Source organism: Mytilus galloprovincialis, chromosome 1, assembly GCF_965363235.1.
Source record: "Mytilus galloprovincialis chromosome 1, xbMytGall1.hap1.1, whole genome shotgun sequence".
NCBI lineage: Eukaryota > Metazoa > Mollusca > Bivalvia > Mytilida > Mytilidae > Mytilus > Mytilus galloprovincialis.
In genome coordinates, this window is record NC_134838.1 from 57,927,068 (window position 1) to 57,949,215 (window position 22,148).

The 22,148-nt window shown below is 32.4% G+C and overlaps 1 protein-coding gene across 1 annotated transcript; it reads right to left on the bottom strand.

The window, feature by feature from the left end:
- Window positions 1–1,006: 1,006 nt before the first annotated feature.
- Window positions 1,007–15,249, bottom strand: LOC143079669 (sarcospan-like). The gene is made up of 3 exons (XM_076255146.1): window positions 14,854–15,249; window positions 5,924–6,010; window positions 1,007–3,139 (listed from the first exon to the last, which is right to left on the bottom strand). Exons 1-3 carry the CDS (start codon window positions 15,247–15,249, stop codon window positions 2,774–2,776), a joined length of 849 nt encoding a protein of 282 aa, XP_076111261.1. The 3' UTR covers window positions 1,007–2,773.
- Window positions 15,250–22,148: the final 6,899 nt, after the last annotated feature.

A 22,148-nucleotide genomic window follows, 5' to 3' on the forward strand; every position in this document is an offset into this window, starting at 1 on the left:
GTACATGTCTAGCGGGCAGATGTCATCTGACCTTGACCTCATTTTTATGGTTCAGTGGTTATAGTTAAGTTCTTGTGTTTTGGTCTGTTTTTTTCATACTTTATGCAATAGGTTTACTATATTTGTTGTATGGAATGATTGTAATGTGTACATGTCTAGCGGGCAGATGTCATCTGACCTTGACCTCATTTTCATGGTTCAGTGGTCAAAGTTAAGTTTTTGAGTTTTGGTCTTTTTATCTAATACTTTATGTCATAGGTCAACTATATTTGGTGTATTGAAATATTTTATGATCTATATGTCAGTCGTGCAGGTTTTATTTGACCTTGACCTGGTTTTCACAGTTCATTGCTCAGTGTTAAGTTTTTGTGTCTTGGTCTATTTTCTTAAACTATAAGCAATAGGTCAACTATATTTGTTGTATGGAAGCATTGTTAGCTGTACATGTCTGTCTGGCATATGGTTCAACTGACCTTGACCTCATTTTCATGGTTCATGTTAAGTTTATGTGACAGTCGTAATAAAGCTTTATATTTAGGAGTATCAACATAACATCAATGATTAGTAAAGAAGGCGAGACATTTCAGTGTGTGCACTCTTGTAATCCAATGTATTGTTTCCTTTTGTTATTTTTTGCAAAACAATGTCAACCTTTCTTTGTGCTTTGGGAAAAGGAGGTTGAGTTATTTCAAAATTATGTTAACGTAGTCATAATGTACATGTGTCTATTATGAATCACCCCAATAGTTGTCGCTATTTTTATGGTTTTATCGTCGAGATTTCTTGCTGGTATCGGATCTAGGCATTGTCTTATGTCCGGAAAAATACGTGTATACATATATATATATATATTATCTTAACAAATGTTGGGCAAGGTATGTAAATCCACTGACAATTTATTCGATTAACGTGATGTCTTTATATTATTATGTATTTCTTTGGTTGCCGCGCGAGTGTCTCGTAAACATTGAGCTCATGCACACATCAAACAAGAATAAAGTTATACTGAAAATATATAAGGTATATTTTTTTCTTACAATTGTGCCCATTTAATAATAACCGTTCTGTCGATTACTGATTTACTTAGAAATGATTTGGGTCATTTTCAAAAAATATCGAATTTTCAGTACACCCATGCTAAAATTTGTATTTCTAGTGGAAATTTCAGTTGGAATGTTTTAAACGAAAGCTTGTCGAATTTATGATTCAGAAAATTGGTAATAAACACATCTTACATCTATTATGATAAGATTAAACTGTATTTAAGTCCGATTTTGGGTGTATTTGTGTGCGTACAGTGTCAGAAAAACACATTTCAAATGATTGTTTTCCGATTTTCTGATCACCTTGATATCTGTAAAAGGGACTTTTTAAGAACGTTAATTATTACTCTAACGAAAAATCGTAGCTTTTTTATCTTATCATTGTATTTAACATATTATCTACAAACTAAATTCAATCAGTCCATCCTGTTACCGCTACTTAAATTTTTCTCCCTATGAATATTGAATTAGTCAGTGTTGATTTCAAAAGTGCAAAGTAATCTTTACATTTAAAACGCCACGTTTCTTGAACGGCAGTGTACAGAAAAGAAATTTCAAGACATTTAGTGAAAAAAATAGAGGGTACTTTTTTCATGTCTATGCTGTTACCAACAATTTTGATTAATTACACCAACAGTGTGCTGGTAAAAAGTGCAATAACGTGTTGAAAACCAAATTCACAATAGAAAACCATTATCACTTCACCAAAGGGAGTAGTTATTTCACAAGAGCAATCAAAAACGAAGAAATTTGTCTATCCTGATATGTATATCCTGTTACTATGGTTACTATGGTTACAGTAACAGGATAGACAATAGTAGACAAAAACGTCGTTAACTTTTTTTTATCTTTAACATATAGGTGCAAAAGGAATGAAATATTTCGTTGGTTATAACGTCTTTATCTTCCCAATTAGCATTTGCAAGTGCAATACTGATATCGGTAACAGGATAGACTTTTATATAGTGATATATCATAAACGTACGTTCCTGTTACCAATGAAATAAAGAGAAAAATAAACTAACTTATGAGGGATTTACTTGATGTTGGGTTTATTTGAAAGGGTGAAAAGATGCCGAACCATATAAATTGCTATCTTAGACTTGCATTACTGGTGGTAATTTTTACAACCTTTGAAAACCAATTTGTGAGGCATTTTTCAGTATAACCTGGAAAATTGAAAAATAATCTGTTATTTTACAGAATGAATATATATAGAAGTTTATTCTCTTGAAAACCATCTAATTGGCTACGTAAAACAAGCTTAACATTTTATCTAAACCTTTTCTTAATAACCCAAAATTTCTTTTGAAAATGGTAACAGGAGAGACAAAATATTGTACCACCGATCAAAAAATGTTTCAAGATATTCTTGTATGACATCAATAAGATTGCATCTTTTAATATGTTGTTTTTAAAGTACTGTTTGTTTTGATTTGCTTATGAAGAGGGTTGTTTGAATAAGTAACTTTTAATAAATTTTTCAATTTCAAAATTCGACATTGTTTGAAAATGACCCATTTACATTGTGAAATACTGTTCAAACTTAACTTTCCGGTACAATGGAAGTTTCAGTATAGATATCAATTGTTAAATCCTACTGTAAAGAAGATTGAATACAAACAGACATGTGTATCGCATTATGTTGTTGGTTCACCGGTGCGGTCTTATTTTCAAACTTAATGACTAGATTGTACAAATCTGATATATTTTTCATAGTAAGACTTTTATCAAACATGGTCGATATTTCCATTTGTGTGCGAACTGAAGGAGTATCTTATTCCAGAGTATATCCCCCCATATTTCGATTTCCAAAGTAAAATTGCAAACCAAAAAGATATGCCACTTCCTAAAGCACACAATCCACTTTCTACAATAAAGAATATCTTAACCAAACAATATAAGGTGTCACAGTTGCCCAGTTCTCGGTACGTGAATAGTCTGGATAGAGGATCTGGAGATCCGTAACATAGACAGTCATTATTCAGATTTTCACAATGGTGGTATTTGTACATTTTCACAATATGAATGAGAGGGAATGTACTTGCAACCAGGCAAACAAATATGCAGATTACCGTAAGAACAAAACAGCATCCCTGAAAATAAATAAAAAGACAATAACTGCTTTGATTATCTTATTAAAATTCGAGCAAACTACTATCTTTAAATCATGGTCTTTCCTGTATTTTATCTGTGTTATCACTTTAATCTGATTTCATTGTTTTAAAACCCGATAGCTAACTGAAGGTCTTATGTTCGAGGGTTAGCTTTTTCTTTATTTCCAAATTTAAAAAAAAATGATGGAAATAAGTATACTAAAAAGAACTACCAATGATGCAATTAACACTTACATCTCCCAAGGATTTGTATAGTAAGACTTACAATTCAAATCCTTGCATCTTCAAATTAAAAACTAAATATAATATGACGTGCTACTTTGGCTTTGTAAACAACAGCGTGATCAAATTCTCCATACAACTTTACTTAGCGCATACTCCGACATTTTGAGTTTTTTTTTCAGTCAATGAGACACTAAATTTTAGTAATTGCACTGGACATAATCGTGGAAAATGATAAGAAATGTCTTTTAATTTCGAGAAATATCGAAAATCCCGGGAAAAAACATTTGAAAAGCTGATGTTTGGGAGCGCGTTTTTTTTTAGATAGAGTTATTTCTCTTTCGCAAGTCTGCGTTGATTCAGAATTACTAGCAGAATGATTTTGTCTCTCGCTGCAAACTGAATTCGTGTCGCTACCATCAACATTTGCCTTCAATATTACTTATCACGTCTCATTTCAATTAATATTTGTTTTTTCAAAAGTATTTAAGAAATGAGAATAGTGATCTAAAATATCACCTCCTCTGTGCTCATTTGAAACTTGAAGATTTTTATATTATAGGATGTTATCATAACTAATTTACCAAATTTAAAATCTTACTAAACCGAGACAAATCTAACATCTTACACAAAATGTGCTACAATCTTTTTGCAAATATTGTATTCTATGTGTTTTGCTATTAAAATACTTATGTTATAAAAATAATATTGAAAATAACTAACTTTGTAATCAGATGTCATATTGTCTTACTATGTATGGCAAAATGAAGGTCAACATTTCTTATCTTATACATATAAGTAAACCACTTTGTTTGCAGTTAGTAGGTGAATTCTAGTTAATATCAACTGAAAGTTTTTACTTAAGATAACTTAAGATGTATAGTTATAGCATGCAGTGATAGCAATGATTTCCCTAAAACAAATATATTAATAAAGATAGCTAGAACTAGTAATAATATGGACTCATTCAACGGTTAACATATAGTTGTTAATTTCCGTGTCATTTGATCTCGAGTGTTGTCTCATTGGCAATCATACAACATCTTCTTATTTTTATAATTATACAAGTACACCTTCTAGTGCGCATTCGACTTAAATGACTCCGCACGAGGATTGTACAGGTTGTTTTGGACTTTTTGTAGACAATAAACGCTAACACATCATGGACAAACACGTGAGTAATCTATGTTTAGAATTTTATAACGATAATCTACTTGGCCTTATTTGCTACAAAACCTCTCTTTTCTATCAAATGCCATTCGTAAGAGCACAGGCACTTGTCTAAAAAAAAATTCTATATTATACCTTGATATATTAAGGTATATAGGAAAAACAATTCTGAGACAAGTGCCTGTGCGTAAGAGGACATAATTTAACCCGTATTTTTTATAACTAGCTTTACAGCGGACTCCATTGAGTGTAGCCAAAGGTAATATCTCTGGTTAGCTTGCTTGTTAGCTGATCCATGAAGTCATTGTTAGGTAGGGTAAACTACAGGCTACTTTAAGGTTTATGTACCCTTCTGTAGCCATTTTTGTACGAACTTTTCAAACTTCAGTTGTATCAAAACTACAGATATTATGAATAATAGAGATAGGCCATTTTGTACATATTCCAAGGGGAAACTTGATGCAAAGCATTATTTTTTACTGTTCCATTGCATTTAATAGAAAAAGAGGACTTTGTGGCAAATAAATCAAGATTTTTATAGAAAATCCACAGCCTTTATCCTTGTACTCTCATATTTGGCAATTTGATGACTGATAGATATAGGATTATTGCATGCAGTGCTAGCATTGATTTCCTTAAAACAAGTTTATAAATGTAGTTATTGGTTAAGACAAGTATAAATATGGCCAAAATCAAGTACACCTTTTAGGGTGCGCTCGACTTTAGTGACTCAGCACGAGGTGTTTTGGAATTTACAGGTTACTTAGAACTTTTTGTAAAAAATAAACACTAGCACATCATAGAAAATCAAGTGAGTAATTTATGTTTCAAATTTTATAACAAAAATCTCTGTATTAAAGGCTGTGGATTTTCTATAAAAATCTTGATTTATTTGCCACAAAGTCCTCTTTTTCTATCAAATGCAATGAAACAGTAAAAAATAATGCTTTGCATCAAGTTTCCCCTTGGAACATGTACTAAATGGCCTATCTCTATCATTTATTATATCTTTAGTTTTGATACAATTGAGGTTTGAAAAATTCGTACAAAAATGGCTACAGAAGGGTACATAAACCTTAAAAATAGACAGAAAACCAATCGTTCTGTTTGTTGAACTATGCTACATCGAAAGGAGGTGGTATACCTGACAAAATAATGACTTCACGGTTCAGCTAACAAAGCAAGCTCACCAAAGATATAACCTTTCGCTACACACTCAATGGAATCCGCTGTAAATAGCATTTTGTATTAGGTGTGCCCAGTTGCTTTAACGTTCATAAATTTTGTGTTTTTTTTTTTTTCATTTTCATTTCTTTAAATGTGTAACGCTTCATATTTTATAAATCTAACCTTTTTAGATGTAATTCCTACCTTTAATGCAAAGTTTTTCGAGCTACCTATGTAGTTTTCATAGTCATTTGCACAAACGTATATCCCTAGTGCACCTGCTACAAATAACTGAAAGAGACAACATATAAATAACGCATTGAAAATGTGCACGAAAACGATTTAAATCCACTTTTTTTTATACAACCAAAGAACATCGACAACCATATGCATATTTATATCTCTTATTGTTAAGATAAGTACATTTTGTAATATGAATACGTGTTTAGCTTATAGATATGACTATACTACGGATATAATAGTACGCTCATATACGTGACAGGCCATTCAGAGGTCCTGAATAGATCTAAATATAATACATCTTCTTCTGATGTCTTGACTAAACAAGTTTTTATTTATCTGTGCATTTGCTGGTTCATTGAAGTTTACTCTATATCTATTTTCTTTTGAAATGAAGAAGTTAAAAGTCGTACTTTAAAAAAGTTTATACATTAGTGTGTTTACGTTTGATTATGTGTGTATGTGTATGTTATTATAGCTTCAAAAATTGTAAAACGGAACTGACTTTAAATAGACAATATATAATAAGAAATATTTGTCCTTTTGCTAGATTTTTGTTATTTCGGTTAGACTACTAATCAATAAAAATTTTACGTGGAATGAGATGTTTTCAACTTTGTACTTGTTTGGCTTTATAAATATTGATATGAGCGTCACTGATGAGTCTTATGTAGACGAAACGCGCGTCTGGCGTACTAAATTATAATCCTGGTACTTTTGATAACTATTTACACCACTGGGTCGATGCCACTGCTGGTGGACGTTTCGTCCCCGAGGGTATCACCAGCCCAGTAGTCAACACTTCGGTGTTGACATGAATATCAATAATGTGGTCATTTTTATAAATTTCCTGTTTACAAAACTTTGAATTATTCGTAAAACTAAGGATTTTCTTATCCCAGGCATAGATTACCTTAGCCGTATTTGGCACAACTTTTTGGAATTTTGGATCCTCAATGCTCTTCAACTTTGTACTTGTTTGGCTTTATAAATATTTTGATATGAGCGTCACTGATGAGTCTTATGTAGACGAAACGCGCGTCTGGCGTACTAAATTATAATCCTGGTACTTTTGATAACTATTTGATGAGGCATTTCTTTCGACTGATTCTAATGCTGTATAAATTTCCTGAATTCATTCGGGAATGGAGCTCAGGCAACATAAGATATTGGATACAGATGCGCTGCATAGATTTCATAAACACCCCATTCATATATCCAAGTCTTTTATCCCCCCTTTCAGGACATGGCAATATATGTAGGGACGATTCAATCAATATAATCTATGTTTAACAGGGTAATTATGGTTTCGTTACCATAAACTAATTGACCCTTTATTAAATCATTTTATATATACACATGTAAAAAGATTTGATTCAAAGAGTTTGACTATACCCGTAGAAACCTTTTCACAAACGGGATTTTACATTTTTATTACTTCACCTGACCTGAAGGGCCATGTAAACTTTTCCTATTACAATGTACTTGGCGTCCATCGTCCGTTTTTTTACAAAGACCATTTCCTCTGAAACTTCTGAGCCAAAACTAACCAAACTTGGAACAATCATCATTGGGGAAATCTTGGTTTTAAAAAAAGTGTGTAATTACCCCGCCTGCCAAAAAAGATGGTCGACATGGCTAAAAAAACTAAGGGGTAAAATACAAGTTAACTTTTGTCCATTATTTTAAAAACCGGTTTGAAAAGAGAAAAATCTGACATTTTGCCTTAAAATAACACTTCTTTTTTCCCATTTTTGCCTTTTATCTTGAAGATTTAAAATAGTATTATAATTAATACTAATAATCTATATTTTTATTCTTTCAATGCTACATGTTTGTAGTGTTTAATGTCTATCGTTTTGTAATTAAAATGCCTGTCTGTCTGTTTGTTTTAGTTTTTGTTTTGTATTTTAGTAACAATCCTATTATTTGGATTTTAGACTTATAAAATTCTTATTCCTATTAAAGATTATAATCGAAAGAGAAAATTTAAACAGAAATAACCAACAAGAAAAAATGTTCAAATAAGTCAAATGAAGGAATCATCAGTTCATAGCTTCTCCCTATAGAGTTATTGCCCTTTATGACGATTTATACCCATCGTTTTATCCATTTTGTATCAACTCTTTAAAACAACAATAAATAGATAGAACCTTTAATAGCAAAATTGAAGAGGAAGACAAGATCTACAAATAAGGATTATGGTAGAACTCTTCTGCCTACTGGTAATGGAAGTTATTGCTCTTTAATGACGACCCCAACAGTGACTGGGGAATAGAAACTTATTTAACTTGAAAACGAGTTCATTGACCCCTCTTTTTTAAAAAGCCATTTGGTTTGATTACGCGACAAGATTATTTGTGCCAAATTTCATGAAAACGTAAATAGTGCATTTTTTTTTAAATTGGATAAATATACAGCAAAAAAATATGTTTTTTTCTACATTCATGAACATTGAATAAATATGAGTTATTTCTGAATAAAAAATGTTATAAATTTTTAGGATACTTATAAAATACAGAAATTACAAATTATTTCACAAAAAAAACAATTTGTGTTTATCTTTCAAAACAACAAAGTTATGTATTTCTTTCGAAAGGGAAAATACGGCCACAAATCCGAATTTTGAGCAAAGATACAAAATTTCGACCTTATTTTACTCAAAAAGTAGCACATGAAGGTATATTTTTTATAACATATTTGATTTTATCAGGTAAAAAATAGTCTATGGAAATTTTGATCAAAATGTAAATACGGGATGAAAACTGTATCGTATGCCCTTAAATCCGATGCATCGTGCCACGCTGTTTGCACGTACACTAAGAACACTTGCAAGAACCTTTTGGGGATCCGTAAGTGGCCTGTTGCAAGGCAAACTTATGACCCTATCCAATAAACACTAGCAGTCCAAATTTCCCCGACCGTCATCCCAGATGGCCTCTTTTATTACAAGACCTACCTATTGTATTTACTGTTAACATGTTCTCGTCCCGAACATGCATGGAATATTTGCCACTGAACGTTAAGCAACCAAAAATCAATCAATCTTTAATGACGATTTTCACCACTTTTTGCGTGTTTGCCTATTATCTTGTAAATAACAAGAGACAGATAGAAACTCTAACTTACAGAATTGATCAACAAGACAATATCTGCAATCAGGTAAAAAAAAGTATAAGTAGATCGGAGTGATTGACCTTAAATGACGACTGTGTTGTTAGCACTATTTTGTGTTTTAGGCAAAGACCAAATAAGATAGTGAGAAACTGTAAACAATAATGATAGTCTACAATGTTGAAGATGCATAGAGACCTATGTGAACGACATGTCTTTAGGTTTGTTTTGCGTTTTTTCAAAGGTGTTGTGCTTGTAGAGCCCGTAAAGTTATTGATAATTTGAAAAGATTATCAATTTAACACTGTAGAACGTACGATCTTTGAATGTTGTCTTCATTAGTACTAGCTTCGATTACATTATAATAAATTGAAACTACATTGTTTTACAGACTTGAACACTCATTGTCCTACATCTTATCAATACGACGTTCGGAAATGCACAAGGTCATGGTTGTCTCAGGCTGTTTATGACGTCTTTACACGAAATCCGGAGGAGGTGAACTATTTGATGATTAATTATGTGAAAACATGATTTATAAATTTTGCTATTAAATAAATTGTGGTCTATTTAGTTTTAGTCTTTTTGTTGTGTTTTATTTTACTTTGAGCCGAAATGAGGATGTAATATTTTTCCTTTTTTTTTCACAATCTGCTCTAAAGCTACATAGGCCTACTGTTACGTCAACTTCCCAGGTTTAAATCTAGAGTTGGTTTATCGACGTCAACTTTCCAGGTTTAAATTAGAGTTTGGTTTATCGCTTACAGACTGGATATATAGCCCCTGCTTCTTTTGCGTGCATACGCCTGTAACGCTGTGTCTTTAGCTATTGTATTCCTTTTTATTTTTCTTTATTTTTTTAGGATAAACTAGCCGATTTGGTCTGTTGGTTTCATCTTTTTTTATTGTTCACGTTTTTTCATAGCGGAGCTTTTTATAGTTTAGTGTACAGTATCAGTTTTGTTCATTGTTTAAGTTTAAAAAATTTAGTGATTATATATAATCCCTAAACTGGCCAGTGATTCTACATAATCACTACTTATACAAATTCACTGTAACATATATACATCGTCGTTCTTTAGACTCGGCGGACAGTTGTCTCATTCAGCTGAAAGCATCCACATCTGAACGCATCAGTTGTTGTTCTTGCAAGACTCCGGATTGGAAGTAAAACTTTAAATCGTACTACGATCGTAGCATCATTCTTACTTATTCCTTTTTAGATTCATGTTTTCTCATGCGATGACAGAAATAAATTATAGTAAAAACTAATACGCGAGCAGCCATTCAGCAGTCAGCTGGTTCTTATATATATGTTTCAACATTAACGAAGAAAATGCGGGGAGGGAAAAGTATTTCCAGGCAAAGAAACCCATCGCCCTTTTTAAAACAACATAATTATATAAGACAATAAACTACATTTTATAGGCGCCAAGGTTTGCGTTCAAATTGCCTGCTCAAAAGTTTATTGTTTAGAAAGGTCAAACCCCTATGGTTCTATGGTAAGTATCAGACAAATTATCTGAAAAGAAATTTAATTCTAGTTCGAGTTCTGTTTTCAGTCAATTGAGACTAACAGATTTGTTATGAAGATTGCACATGGCCTGTATTTATTCATATCTACAAAACAGAAACTCATTTTGTTTTATCTACAATACAGATATAATATTTTAATAACTTAATCAAAATGGTTAAACTACAATGTGGATATGACTATAATGTTATATAGATACACCCAGATCCTTACGGCGATTTGTTTCATATTCTTAACATACAATCATGTGTAGTTAAATGTAAGATACAATATTATAAACTAGAACCGTGTGTAGCTAGCTGTTAGATTCAACAAAAGAGACTAGAAGAAAATATCGTAATTTTAAGGTGTATATATCTATACATACACGTGCGTACTTGACAGTCATGTCGGTCACATTTGTTTTTCGTAAAATGTTTTGTTATAAATTAAGCCCGGTTAGTTTTTCGTTTGAATTTTTTCACATTTTTCATGTCGGGGATGTTCATGATAGTCAACTGAACAGTATTAGGTTTTTTTTTTCATTATTGAAGGTCGTGCGTCAATTAACTGTAACAGTGGTTGATAGTTGTCTTATTGGCAATCATGCATGTTGTTCTTTTTTTTTATATATAAATGTTGAAAAACAAGCCGTCAGGAAATAGTTACAGATGGAAAAGACAGCAATTGAAAGATACATGCATGAAGTGTACTGCAATGTAGCAAATATATAAATTTTACATAAAAGATTAACACGACAAATTGTTAGATAACATTTCAGGCCCAACCGGCAGTGTGAAGGTGAACAAAATCTCCTATATTGATATTGCAACACCTAGTGCCAAGTTACTGTGCATGCTTTATGTTATTGTTAAAAAAAAAATCAGTTGTTCAAGTTAAATTTTGAGTTGTTCTCCAGATTTGGTATCTATTCAACTAAAGGAAGGGACCGATTTCATTAATCGAGCCGCAACTCATCTGAAACCATACAAAGTCGGAAATATTTGTGATATGACGTATAAATGTAGTGTTTTGAACTTCCTAAATTTGTCTTTGAAACAATCTTCCTTTCCTACAGAAAACGCCAATTTTTTTTAGAAAATATCCCAATTCGGAGATACTGGATCGATCACTGCTTGATAGTGCTGTGCTAGGATGACAGGCTACTAGTATACAATTCAATAGTATAGATAATAGATTTTTATAGGTAATTTCTTAAAAATGTATGACTGATTTAAAATAATATAAAGTAACTTTAATCAGCATGGTTACGAGAGTACACACTGTATTGACAGTATGCTCTACTTTTTTTAATCTATTCAAGATTCTTGTATCATCGGTTTTCCCAAGGAGTACACCCTGCAGCTAAAAAATATCGAGCTGACAAAAGAATTCAGAATTCTTTCCTTTGTAAGTAAGTCAAAAATCAATAGAGACGAAAACAATGACTACATATTTCTTCTTTGTAAATCGTATATTACCATGACTTCTTGATTCCTTAGTTAGATTATACCATTTAAATTCATTGCAAACCTCAATTCTTATTACAAGTCAAGAAACAAAATGCAAATAAGTTTTCATCAAATTCCCATAGAATATTCAGAATTTCTTGCAATTTTAAAACTTGAAAACGGACAGCTATATATATATTATTAATAAATTATCCCATCCGTGATAATATAGCTGTTTTCAGTAATTTTGATGTAACAACGGATATCTATACTCTCAGAATCCGATATGCCATGTTTTAAGGAATCTTGCAGGTTATCTATATACAAAATGGTTAAGTTTATCGACTCTCTACGTGACTGGTGTGTAGTAATAATGATATGTTTGTCTTCTTATGAGATACTTGCAACACGCTGGAAGTTATGTAACGACAAAGAGGCATGCACTATAATATGTTTTTTTCGGATTTCGATTTTTTTGTTTGAGTATATGCATTTTGACACAAAAATTTCGAAAGGAATAACTGGTCTACAAAGGGGATGGATAACAGAAAATATTCTACTTCAATTTTATATTAATATCTGTATTATTTAAAAACCTATTCAGTCTCAAACATACTTTCATTCTTTCTTACCAATGACTTTTAAAGCAGTGTCCTTTGATTTATTTGATATACATATCCGGTCAACGAGTGCAGTATATCCAAATGAGTGTTGCATAGATATTCAGTATCCGGGCTGCCATGAACCTAAATGGCAAAAGGAGTACTGTTCACCAGATATATATATTAGACACACTCATTCGAGCTAACGAAATCAGAATAAAATGTATTTACCAGTATATCATGGGTCGGGATATTGCTTTCTCCTGATAATTAACATCAAATCGATGTCATACCTCCCCCTCCTAACCAGAGGCGGATTTAGGGGGGGGCAGGGGGCCCGGGCCCCCCCTTTTTGGGAAAAAATTTGGTTGCTTATATAGGGAATCACTGAAGCGTGACTGGAGCGGGCCCCCTCTTAGGTCAGTCAGTGGGCCCCCACTTATGAAAATTTCTGGATCCGCCACTGCTAACCAATCAATTTATTGTAATATATGAAATAAGGATATGTGAAAGGATTGCCAATGAGACAGTTACCAAACAGAGTCCAAATGGCGCGAATCTAACCATATGTATCAGAACGTCAACTTTACATTTTTGTAACTATGAGAATAACAGGATTCTGACTTGGGACAGGCACATTTATATTAATGCGGGGTTAAATAAGTTTGTGTAAGTGCACAACTTTCCCCCAAACCTTGAGAAAGTGATGGAACATATAACAAAGGACAAACTATAAAAATCAGTTGGAAATAAGAAAGTCGACTAATAATATCATATATTTGCAAAAAGTTAATTCTGGTAAATGTTACATTTTCACCTAATTTTATTTTCATGTTCACGCTAAGTTTTTCTGTCTAAAAATATAAAATAGTGTATAAATAAGTCTCAATGTACATGTTTTATATTGCAAAATAATGTCCTGAAATGTTTTTGTAGTACATCAACATGATCAATAAGCCTTCAATCTCGGAGATAAGTTATACCATATGTTAAGGAGTTTTATTTGATATTAAACACAATAATTAACAGAATTAATATAACATTGAATTAACATAAATTCGTGACTAAGCATTGTTTTAGAAATCATGCACAAAAATTATGCTAAGTAAATAATGGGACAACTTTATTTGCCGTTCACAAATAAATAGAACGCATTCAACATAATCAACAGAGGCAGCACTTTCACATTGTTTCAGTCAAAAGTTTTCTTTAAAAAAATGGGTGTAAAAAACTAAAGTATCTAAGAGGGTCTGGACGGGGTCTGTTATTCTGTAAACATTTAATTTTCACCCCTTTCTTCTTCTCTAATCTTTAAAAAATTAACCCCTTTTTTCTCTAATCTTCAAAAAATTAACCCCTTTTTTCCCTAATCTTCATTTTTTTGCCCGTTATTCTCTAATCTTCATTTTTAAGGGTATTATTCTTTAATCATTTAACCCCATCCAAACCCTCATCTAAGGGGACGATCATTCATTTTTCTCTGGAGTGGACAGGAGGATTCTGAAATTGAATAATTTGGCCTGGTAAGAATAGAAAAAAATGACTTTTCGTACAAAAACAAATCAGCATTCGATTATAGAATAAATTATTAATCCGGAAAATTCTTAACCCCCCCCCCCCCCCTTAATAATCAAATTTGTAACCCACTTTCTCATATCGGAGTTTTTTGCCTTTCCTTTTAATGACTTATTCTCCTGAATTATCTGGTTAACTTAGTAGTTTACTCTCTTTCATCAGGGACCAATTAACATAAATTTCAAGGGAATTGTCAAAAGTTGCAGAGGGCGAATAGCAAATAGTACCAAACACCTTCTGATGTATCGAGTTCCCTCTCATGCTATGGCTTCTGGACTAATCATTATTCTCAGACACTTTTATTTCATAGCTTTTGTATGCTCTGTATCCGGTTTCCTACAGAATTAAAACGTACGTTAAACCGACTATAATCTCTTCAGATTACTGTAACATGACCGTTGTAACATGTAGTGTAAAAAGTATGCATAAAATGTGTCATATTTTTTTACCTGTATATGATTTATTATGTCCCTAACTATGTAAACGTACACAAATATGTCGGGAAATATATATAGGACAGATTATTACAACAGGTGGTGGGTGACCTTTCAGAATACAGATAAACTAGTCCGGCGTTTTTTTTCTAGTTAAAATATTTTAAACAAATTTTACTTTAATTTATATTTTAGGTATACCTACCGGTATTCCAGCCCAGAATGGAGTGTCTCTAATCTTTAATGAATCGGACACATAAAAGTACAAGTAGAATGACATAGCTGTGATTGCTGCTCCTAATATCAACTGCCAGAAAACCAAAAACAATCGGAGTGAGCAACAAGAACGACAGAAGTTCCCATTACAACATCTATTCCGTTTTGATGGTCGTGTCTTTGGTTTGTGTGTTTTGGCAAAATCCTGAGGTATTAAACTTTGAGGTACTGTTGTATTTAATCCACTCAGCATTGATTGTTGCATATAAAGTCGAAGTTCGGGTGTACTTCGAGCCTGTCGTTTAGTCCACTTAGATGACGGACCGTAAATATGTAAAGACTTAAGAGATGAAGCAGAATGGGCTCGTTGTCTTCCGTTATCCATGTTAACAATTTGAAAACAATATTTTTGAGGTTAGTCAACTCCTTCCGTGATGTATTGAAATATTTAAATTCCTCGGAATCCTCATTGTAACTGACCCTTTGAAGTGGTTATTTATAAGTCCGAATAATCACATCACGCAATACACTGATTTTACAATAAGTATACACACGATATGTAAATAAACGTTTATGATATGTGTCCCGGGGTAAAGTTATAATGAGAATGCCAGATGAAAATGAAACTACTTGATCATGTAGATTTCTCAAGCTTCTGTTATGCAAGTTATAGTCGTATCACAAGTGTTTTATGATACGACAATCAAGTTAAAATGCAGCGAGTGGTATACTCTTCAGTGGTTACAATTCATTGTAAAAGTCAACCTTGGCATTGATTCAACTTAAACTCCCCATAATTTGACCATGTAAAATGTTACCTGAGGCAGGTGTAAGATGAAGAGAACGTGTTATCTTGAGAATAACTAAATAATCTTGGGCTATCAACTTCATAATTACAAAATCTTGATTTCTTTATCCTCGAACAATTATGAAGATTAGAATTAATCTATTAGAGGGTTTTTTTTTTCTCTTTAAATTACATTCACATAATGAAAAGCAAGTGAGGAAACCTGTGTTCTATATATATATGCCGTTTCATTTTCCACATAAAAATTCGTGTTTTAACCTATTTTTTCCGTGATTGGAGTTCCAAGTTTAGTTGGGGATAGTCGTTCAGAAACATAATCAAAGTACTGAAGTACTGAACATCGGATGACCGCAAGTTCTTCTGGATGGTCCGACCAAGCACTTGTCTCAGAAAAAAATTCACATCTCTATACCTGAAAGTGAGGTTTATGTACAGATATAATTTTTTTCTGGGACACGTTCGAGCGTGGATGGTAAATAAATGACAGGAAGTTCAACCTCATCGTAATAACTATTTTCTTACAGTGATACAAATCAGTATATACTGGTTTGTTGTTATATATTATATCAGGAACATATATGTTAAATATACTGTTGCCAGATTATATTAATATAACAGTTACATGTATATATAATTCTTATATGACGTGCTTCTTTCGCTTTGTAAACAACACCGTGTGAAAACCTCGATATATCTATACTTAGCGCAGACTCAGAGATATACATAATAATGGATATACAATATACCTCCCACGTAAATCCACATGTATTTGAACCTAGTATTTGCAAACGCTTTGCCGATTTTATTGTGTTAGAAATCGTAATAAAACAAAAGACAAAAGAACTGTTATTCTTATTCAGATGCATAATACAAAGAATAATATGCTGCAACTAGTTGTGTTTATTTCCTAAATATAGTAACACAGCTATATTTTGTGCAATGTCAATTTCATCATCAGTCATGGAACACTTTCTCCACAATCAGGGGCTCATTAAGGGATGAACATAAGCTTGATATTTATGTTACGATTTTATGTCACAAAATAAAAACTATTTTGTAACCATCGAAGTTCGTATAATATTGTATTAAAATGAAATTCTGAGGTAGGTTTTATTTTATTTTCTATTCTATTGCATTATTTGAATCTTTACTGATTTCAGCGAGTCAACATGGCAACTCCTTCGTTACGAAATGTCAATTTTGGATTTAACAGTAGTTTACGAGAAAACATGTAAATTAAAAATCGCAAATATTGGGTTTGAGAATTAAACATATTTTTTTAAGCGGTTATTAAAGCTAAACAATGCAATCTAAAGATTTATGAGAATATATGAGCTTTATTTAACAAGGAGTTAAAAAGAACAGCTACACACACGGCATACCCACATTCGCTTCAGTATTTGAATGAACTTATTTGTCCTATTAGAATCGAAATAATGCATGGAAGCCATATATTTGTTGTAAATTTACGCATGGCCTGGGCCGTGTGTAAATTTACAACAAATTTATGGCTTACGTGAATTATTTCTTAATTTTCATCCATGTGTTTATCATTCTATCCTACTATTCTAACTAATATCGCAGTGCAAGTGCATGATGGATACTCTTCTTTAAAATTCGATTTTTCTAAAAGATATGAGTAGGCATTCATATTTTCCCGCAAAACAATTACAGAGTTATCGGTCCTTGCCGGAATAGTCACAATTCAAGACACAGGTGAAAGTTTTCATGTAAACAATTGTAATTATATAAAATGTAAATACTCTCAAGCTAACAAGGGAGCTAACAAAATAACTCTTAATTCCAATATTGCCACATTCCTCCCCACTTAAAGATCGAATGTCATCATTTTATCTAACAAAAATAACGAAAAAGTCTGTAAACGTAATAGTACATGTATATAAAAAATATATCAAAATGTTCAATATGTATAAAAAAATTTCAATAAATTTGTATCAAAATATTAAAAACAATATGTATCAAAATATTCCATAAATGTATATTAGGAATATAAACAAAAATTGGTCACTTAATGTCAATGTTTCTTTGCTTTTATTACTGTCCTTGTCAAAGTATTCTTGTCAAAATTAAACATAAAACGTTCGTCCCTCGAATTATAGTACTTGTTTACAAAACGTTCTTGAGACATTCTTCCGCATGCTTTAACACAATTTGTCGGTACGTGTACGTGTGAACGGACTGATCTAACATTCAAGTAAAAGTAACGTTTTCCGGATACCTTTTTACTTAATGCTAGCGCAGCCATGAAATAACCAAATTAACCCAGGTCCTTTACATAAACTATGAAGACCAGTTATGCCATGGACACCTTGTCACACTAGGGGACAAGTGTCTACAACAACCGACATAACGGACAATTCTCTGGAAGGACAAAGCTAATACTTGACCGAATAAGGATTTGGACAAGTATAAGCCAGCATTCTAGGAAAGGAAGTCTTAAAGAAATAAAACCTAAACTATCATATTTATTTCATACCAAAATACACAATAAATATTCTAATATTATGACAGTAAGTTGTACAACAATACAGAAGTAAAATAAAGTGGGGAAATGTCTTACCTTAGGTAGGGGCTTTTAAAATGTATCATTTAAACTTGTATTCCCAAGTCCTAGCGTTTGAACCCTAAATAATGCCAAAACATTTAAGAGAAGTATTGGTCCAGAACAGTAAGAGTAAACAGCATGGCTGTAATGATTACTGATAATCATCTTCGAGGAAAGTATGAATTCTGGACAATGTATATAATGTGAATTCAGTATATAATTAATAACAAAATGACTTAACAAATGGTACTTTCTTGAAATTAGATTTGCAATTAAACCAATTTCCAACACCATCTTACCTTTAACTATGAATAACCGGTTTAGAAAAGGAGTCAATTTATTGTGTACATAAACACAGGTGAAAGTTTTCATGTAAACAATTGTAATTATATAAAATGTAAATACTCTCAAGCTAACAAGGGAGCTAACAAAATAACTCTTAATTCCAATATTGCCACATTCCTCCCCACTTAAATATCGAATGTCATCATTTTATCTAACAAAAATAACGAAAAAGTCTGTAAACGTAATAGTACATGTATATAAAAAATATATCAAAATGTTCAATATGTATAAAAAAAATTCAATAAATATGTATCAAAATATTAAAAACAATATGTATCAAAATATTCCATAAATGTATATTAGGAATATAAACAAAAATTGGTCACTTAATGTCAATGTTTCTTTGCTTTTATTACTGTCCTTGTCAAAGTATTCTTGTCAAAATTAAACATAAAACGTTCGTCCCTCGAATTATAGTACTTGTCCTCTACTTTTGGTTTCTTTCCCGACTCCACATATCGTTTTCGCGTTTCCTGAGCATCTTCCTTAGCTTTTATTTTTCTTTCATCAACTTTTTCCCTCGTTTGTTTAGCTTCTTTCCTTTCATTTACATCTCCGACTCGATATGGCAAAAATCCTTTGGATCGACGAAAGTTGTATTAGTTACAAGTACATCCATGCACCTATAACGAACTTGAGAGCATTTGTGGTCCTTTACAAGATGTTTCTTCAGTATCTGTAATTTTCTTCTAGACAAGTCACATATCTGACAGGTATATAAGGTCAGCTTTTCTTTATGTATTCTACCAAAGTGCGACTTGTACTCGTTAAATGACCGGAAGAATAGTTTTTTCCCACATTCTTCTATATTACATTATCGGACCACAGATGAATTATCACGTTGTGATTGGTTAAACGCCGTCACGTGGTGACCCCCTATGAGACCGTATGGGGTTAGTAAGTTTCATATGGGGTTCATGAAGCCGTAATGGCGACGTCATCTATTAATGTTGTTGTGTTTCATTGTTTATTTTTCAACAAAACGCCGCAGAAAAAGTCCAGCGTCCGATAAATTCGTTATACGATTACTACCGATCCCCTACGGATCCATAGAGGGTGAATAAAATTCATAGGGGACTCGGCCTCGGGCCTCACCCCCTATGGATTTTACTAACCCTCTATGGATCCGTATGGGGTCAATAGCGAACCATATAACTTATAACCCGCCCCAACAGATGGCCATAAATCTCTTAGTGATTATTTTGAAAACTTTTATATTCATTATCACAAACACATGTTGAGTGGCTCTGTATGCCATATTAATGAATGGAATGTGATCGTTCCAATCATTTCTATGTCCATTAACAAATAAACGTAGAATTGATTGTAAAGTTTGATTGAAACGTTCAACCATTTCGTTCAGACTGGGGTCTGTATGGACATGTTCGAGTTTTGTCAATTCCTAATTTGTCACATATGGCGGCAAATAGGCCAGATTCAAATTCTCGGCCTTGATCTGTATGAATTTGGAATGAACAGCCAAATCTGAAAATGAATTCTGTAACAAGTTTACCAGCTACTGTAAGAGCTTGGTGATTTGGTATTGCATAAGATTCTGTCCATTTAGTGAAATAATCTTCCACTACCATTATGCATTCATTTCCACCCGTAGTTATAGGCAAAGGACCTATGATGTCAATTGCTATTCTGTCTAAAGGATATGTAGAAACACTGGATTTCAAAGGTGATTTCCCTTTCCCTGGTCCAGGTTTTCCTTTAGCACAAATATCACAACTATTAATCCATAACTTTATAGAATCTGACATATTTGGCCAATAAAATCTTTTTTTAAAGAGATCTAAAGTGTTTCATGTATTTAGTTTAAATGTTTAATGTTATATTTGTAATTCTCATCGGATTTTGTCAAATGTGTTGACGTCTTTTCTATTATATTTATGTGTTATGGAAAGACAAATTAATCACCGCCGTCATTTATTAGATTTAATTTTGGTCAACGTAATCTGTACGATAATTTACGTTTGAAGTTGGATTCATAACAAACTGGATATAAATATATTATAGTTAATTGCTATTAATTAGTATTGCAATATGCATTGTGTTTAAATGCAATATCCGTATTTAGTTCTATTATAATCTTTAATCAATCCTAATTCTATCTTACTTTTGAGATAGTTTTTCATATGTGACGTCATTCTTCTGCTTTTTCAGAAATTTCATAAAATTCAAATGTGACGTAATTTTTAATGCCTTTTCACCATCGTATGTGACGTCATTTTCACAATTTACTGCGTTGAGGCCTGGACTGAGTCGGGTGTGTCTATTCTGTGTTGGTCTTTGCATTATGTATTCGTGTTTGTTTTCTGTAATGAGTTAATACTTCAGTTTCATTATGTATATCTGTTATATTCATTTGATAAAATTTACTGTTTGCAATAGCATTAATTGTTCTAAATAATAAGGATGTTCTTATCCCAAGCATAAAAACATAGCCGTATTTGACACAGCCTTTTTCAACTTTGATCTTCAGTGCTGTACAACTTTGTACTTTTTTTCGCTTTCGATCTTTTATTTCTGGGCGTCACTGGTGAGTCTTGTGTGGACGAGGCGCGTTTTTGACGTATTGAATTTTAAACCTGATGCTTTTTGTTATTCATTAATCATGTGTTTCTTTGTCTAATACGTTCTCCTATTTACTTGTATTGTAATCCTGTAATATTATGTTGTCATTTCAATGTTATATTTAACATTGCCATTAAAGTGCGAGGTTTGGCATTCCACAAAACCAGGTTCAACCAACCATTTTTTCCTTTAAAAATGTCCTGTACCAAGTCAGGAATATTGCCATTGTTATATTATTGTTCGTTTCTGTGTGTGTTACATTTTAACGTTGCGTCGTTTGATTTCTCTTATTTTTGTGTGTAATTTCACATTTCGATAAGACGTGTCACGGTACTTGTCTATCCCAAATTCATGTATTTGGTTTTGATGTTATATTTGTTATTCTCGTGGGATTTTGTCTGATGCTTGGTCCGTTTCTGTGTGTGTTACATTTGAGTGTTGTGTCGTTGTTCTCCTCTTATATTTAATGCGTTTCCCTCGGTTTTAGTTTGTTACCCCGATTTTGTTTTTTGTCCATGGATTTATGAGTTTTGAACAGCGGTATACTACTGTTGCCTTTATTTGTCTCTTCCAAAATGAGCTGAATATTTTGTACAATGTAACTGTTGAAAATGAAATTTCGTATCTGTTCCGGAGCTACAAATTGATAAACAAGCCCCTGATTTTCTCTTTCAAAAAATTTACATATCACGTTATTCTGAATGGTCAAGGATTCCCATGACCCATAAAGAATTTTTGTTTCTTTTGATTTGTTTTGAATTTCGGACTTTTTGGGTTTTTCATCAGATTGTAACAAATTGTTCAATATAAAACTTTTGGTCATTCTCTTGCATTTCTCTTAATTCCGAATTCGACCAATAACTGAGCCAGTTTGATGTTATGTCAAAACTAAGTTTTTCTGTATTGACATTCAGTCGGATTTCCAGTGACACTAGAACAATAGAAAAATCACTCTTCTTATGAAAGAGATAGAAAAGGTAGAAAA

Bases quoted from the DNA above. Each gene is read 5' to 3' on its own strand.
- LOC143079669 (XM_076255146.1), bottom strand. From the start codon at position 15,249: ATGGATAACGGAAGACAACGAGCCCATTCTGCTTCATCTCTTAAGTCT. The intron at 6,011-14,853 runs GTAGGTATACCT...TGTCTCTTTCAG, and splicing joins CATTCTGGGCTGGAATACCG to TTATTTGTAGCAGGTGCACT. The intron at 3,140-5,923 runs GTAGGAATTACA...ATTTATTTTCAG, and splicing joins CGAAAAACTTTGCATTAAAG to GGATGCTGTTTTGTTCTTAC.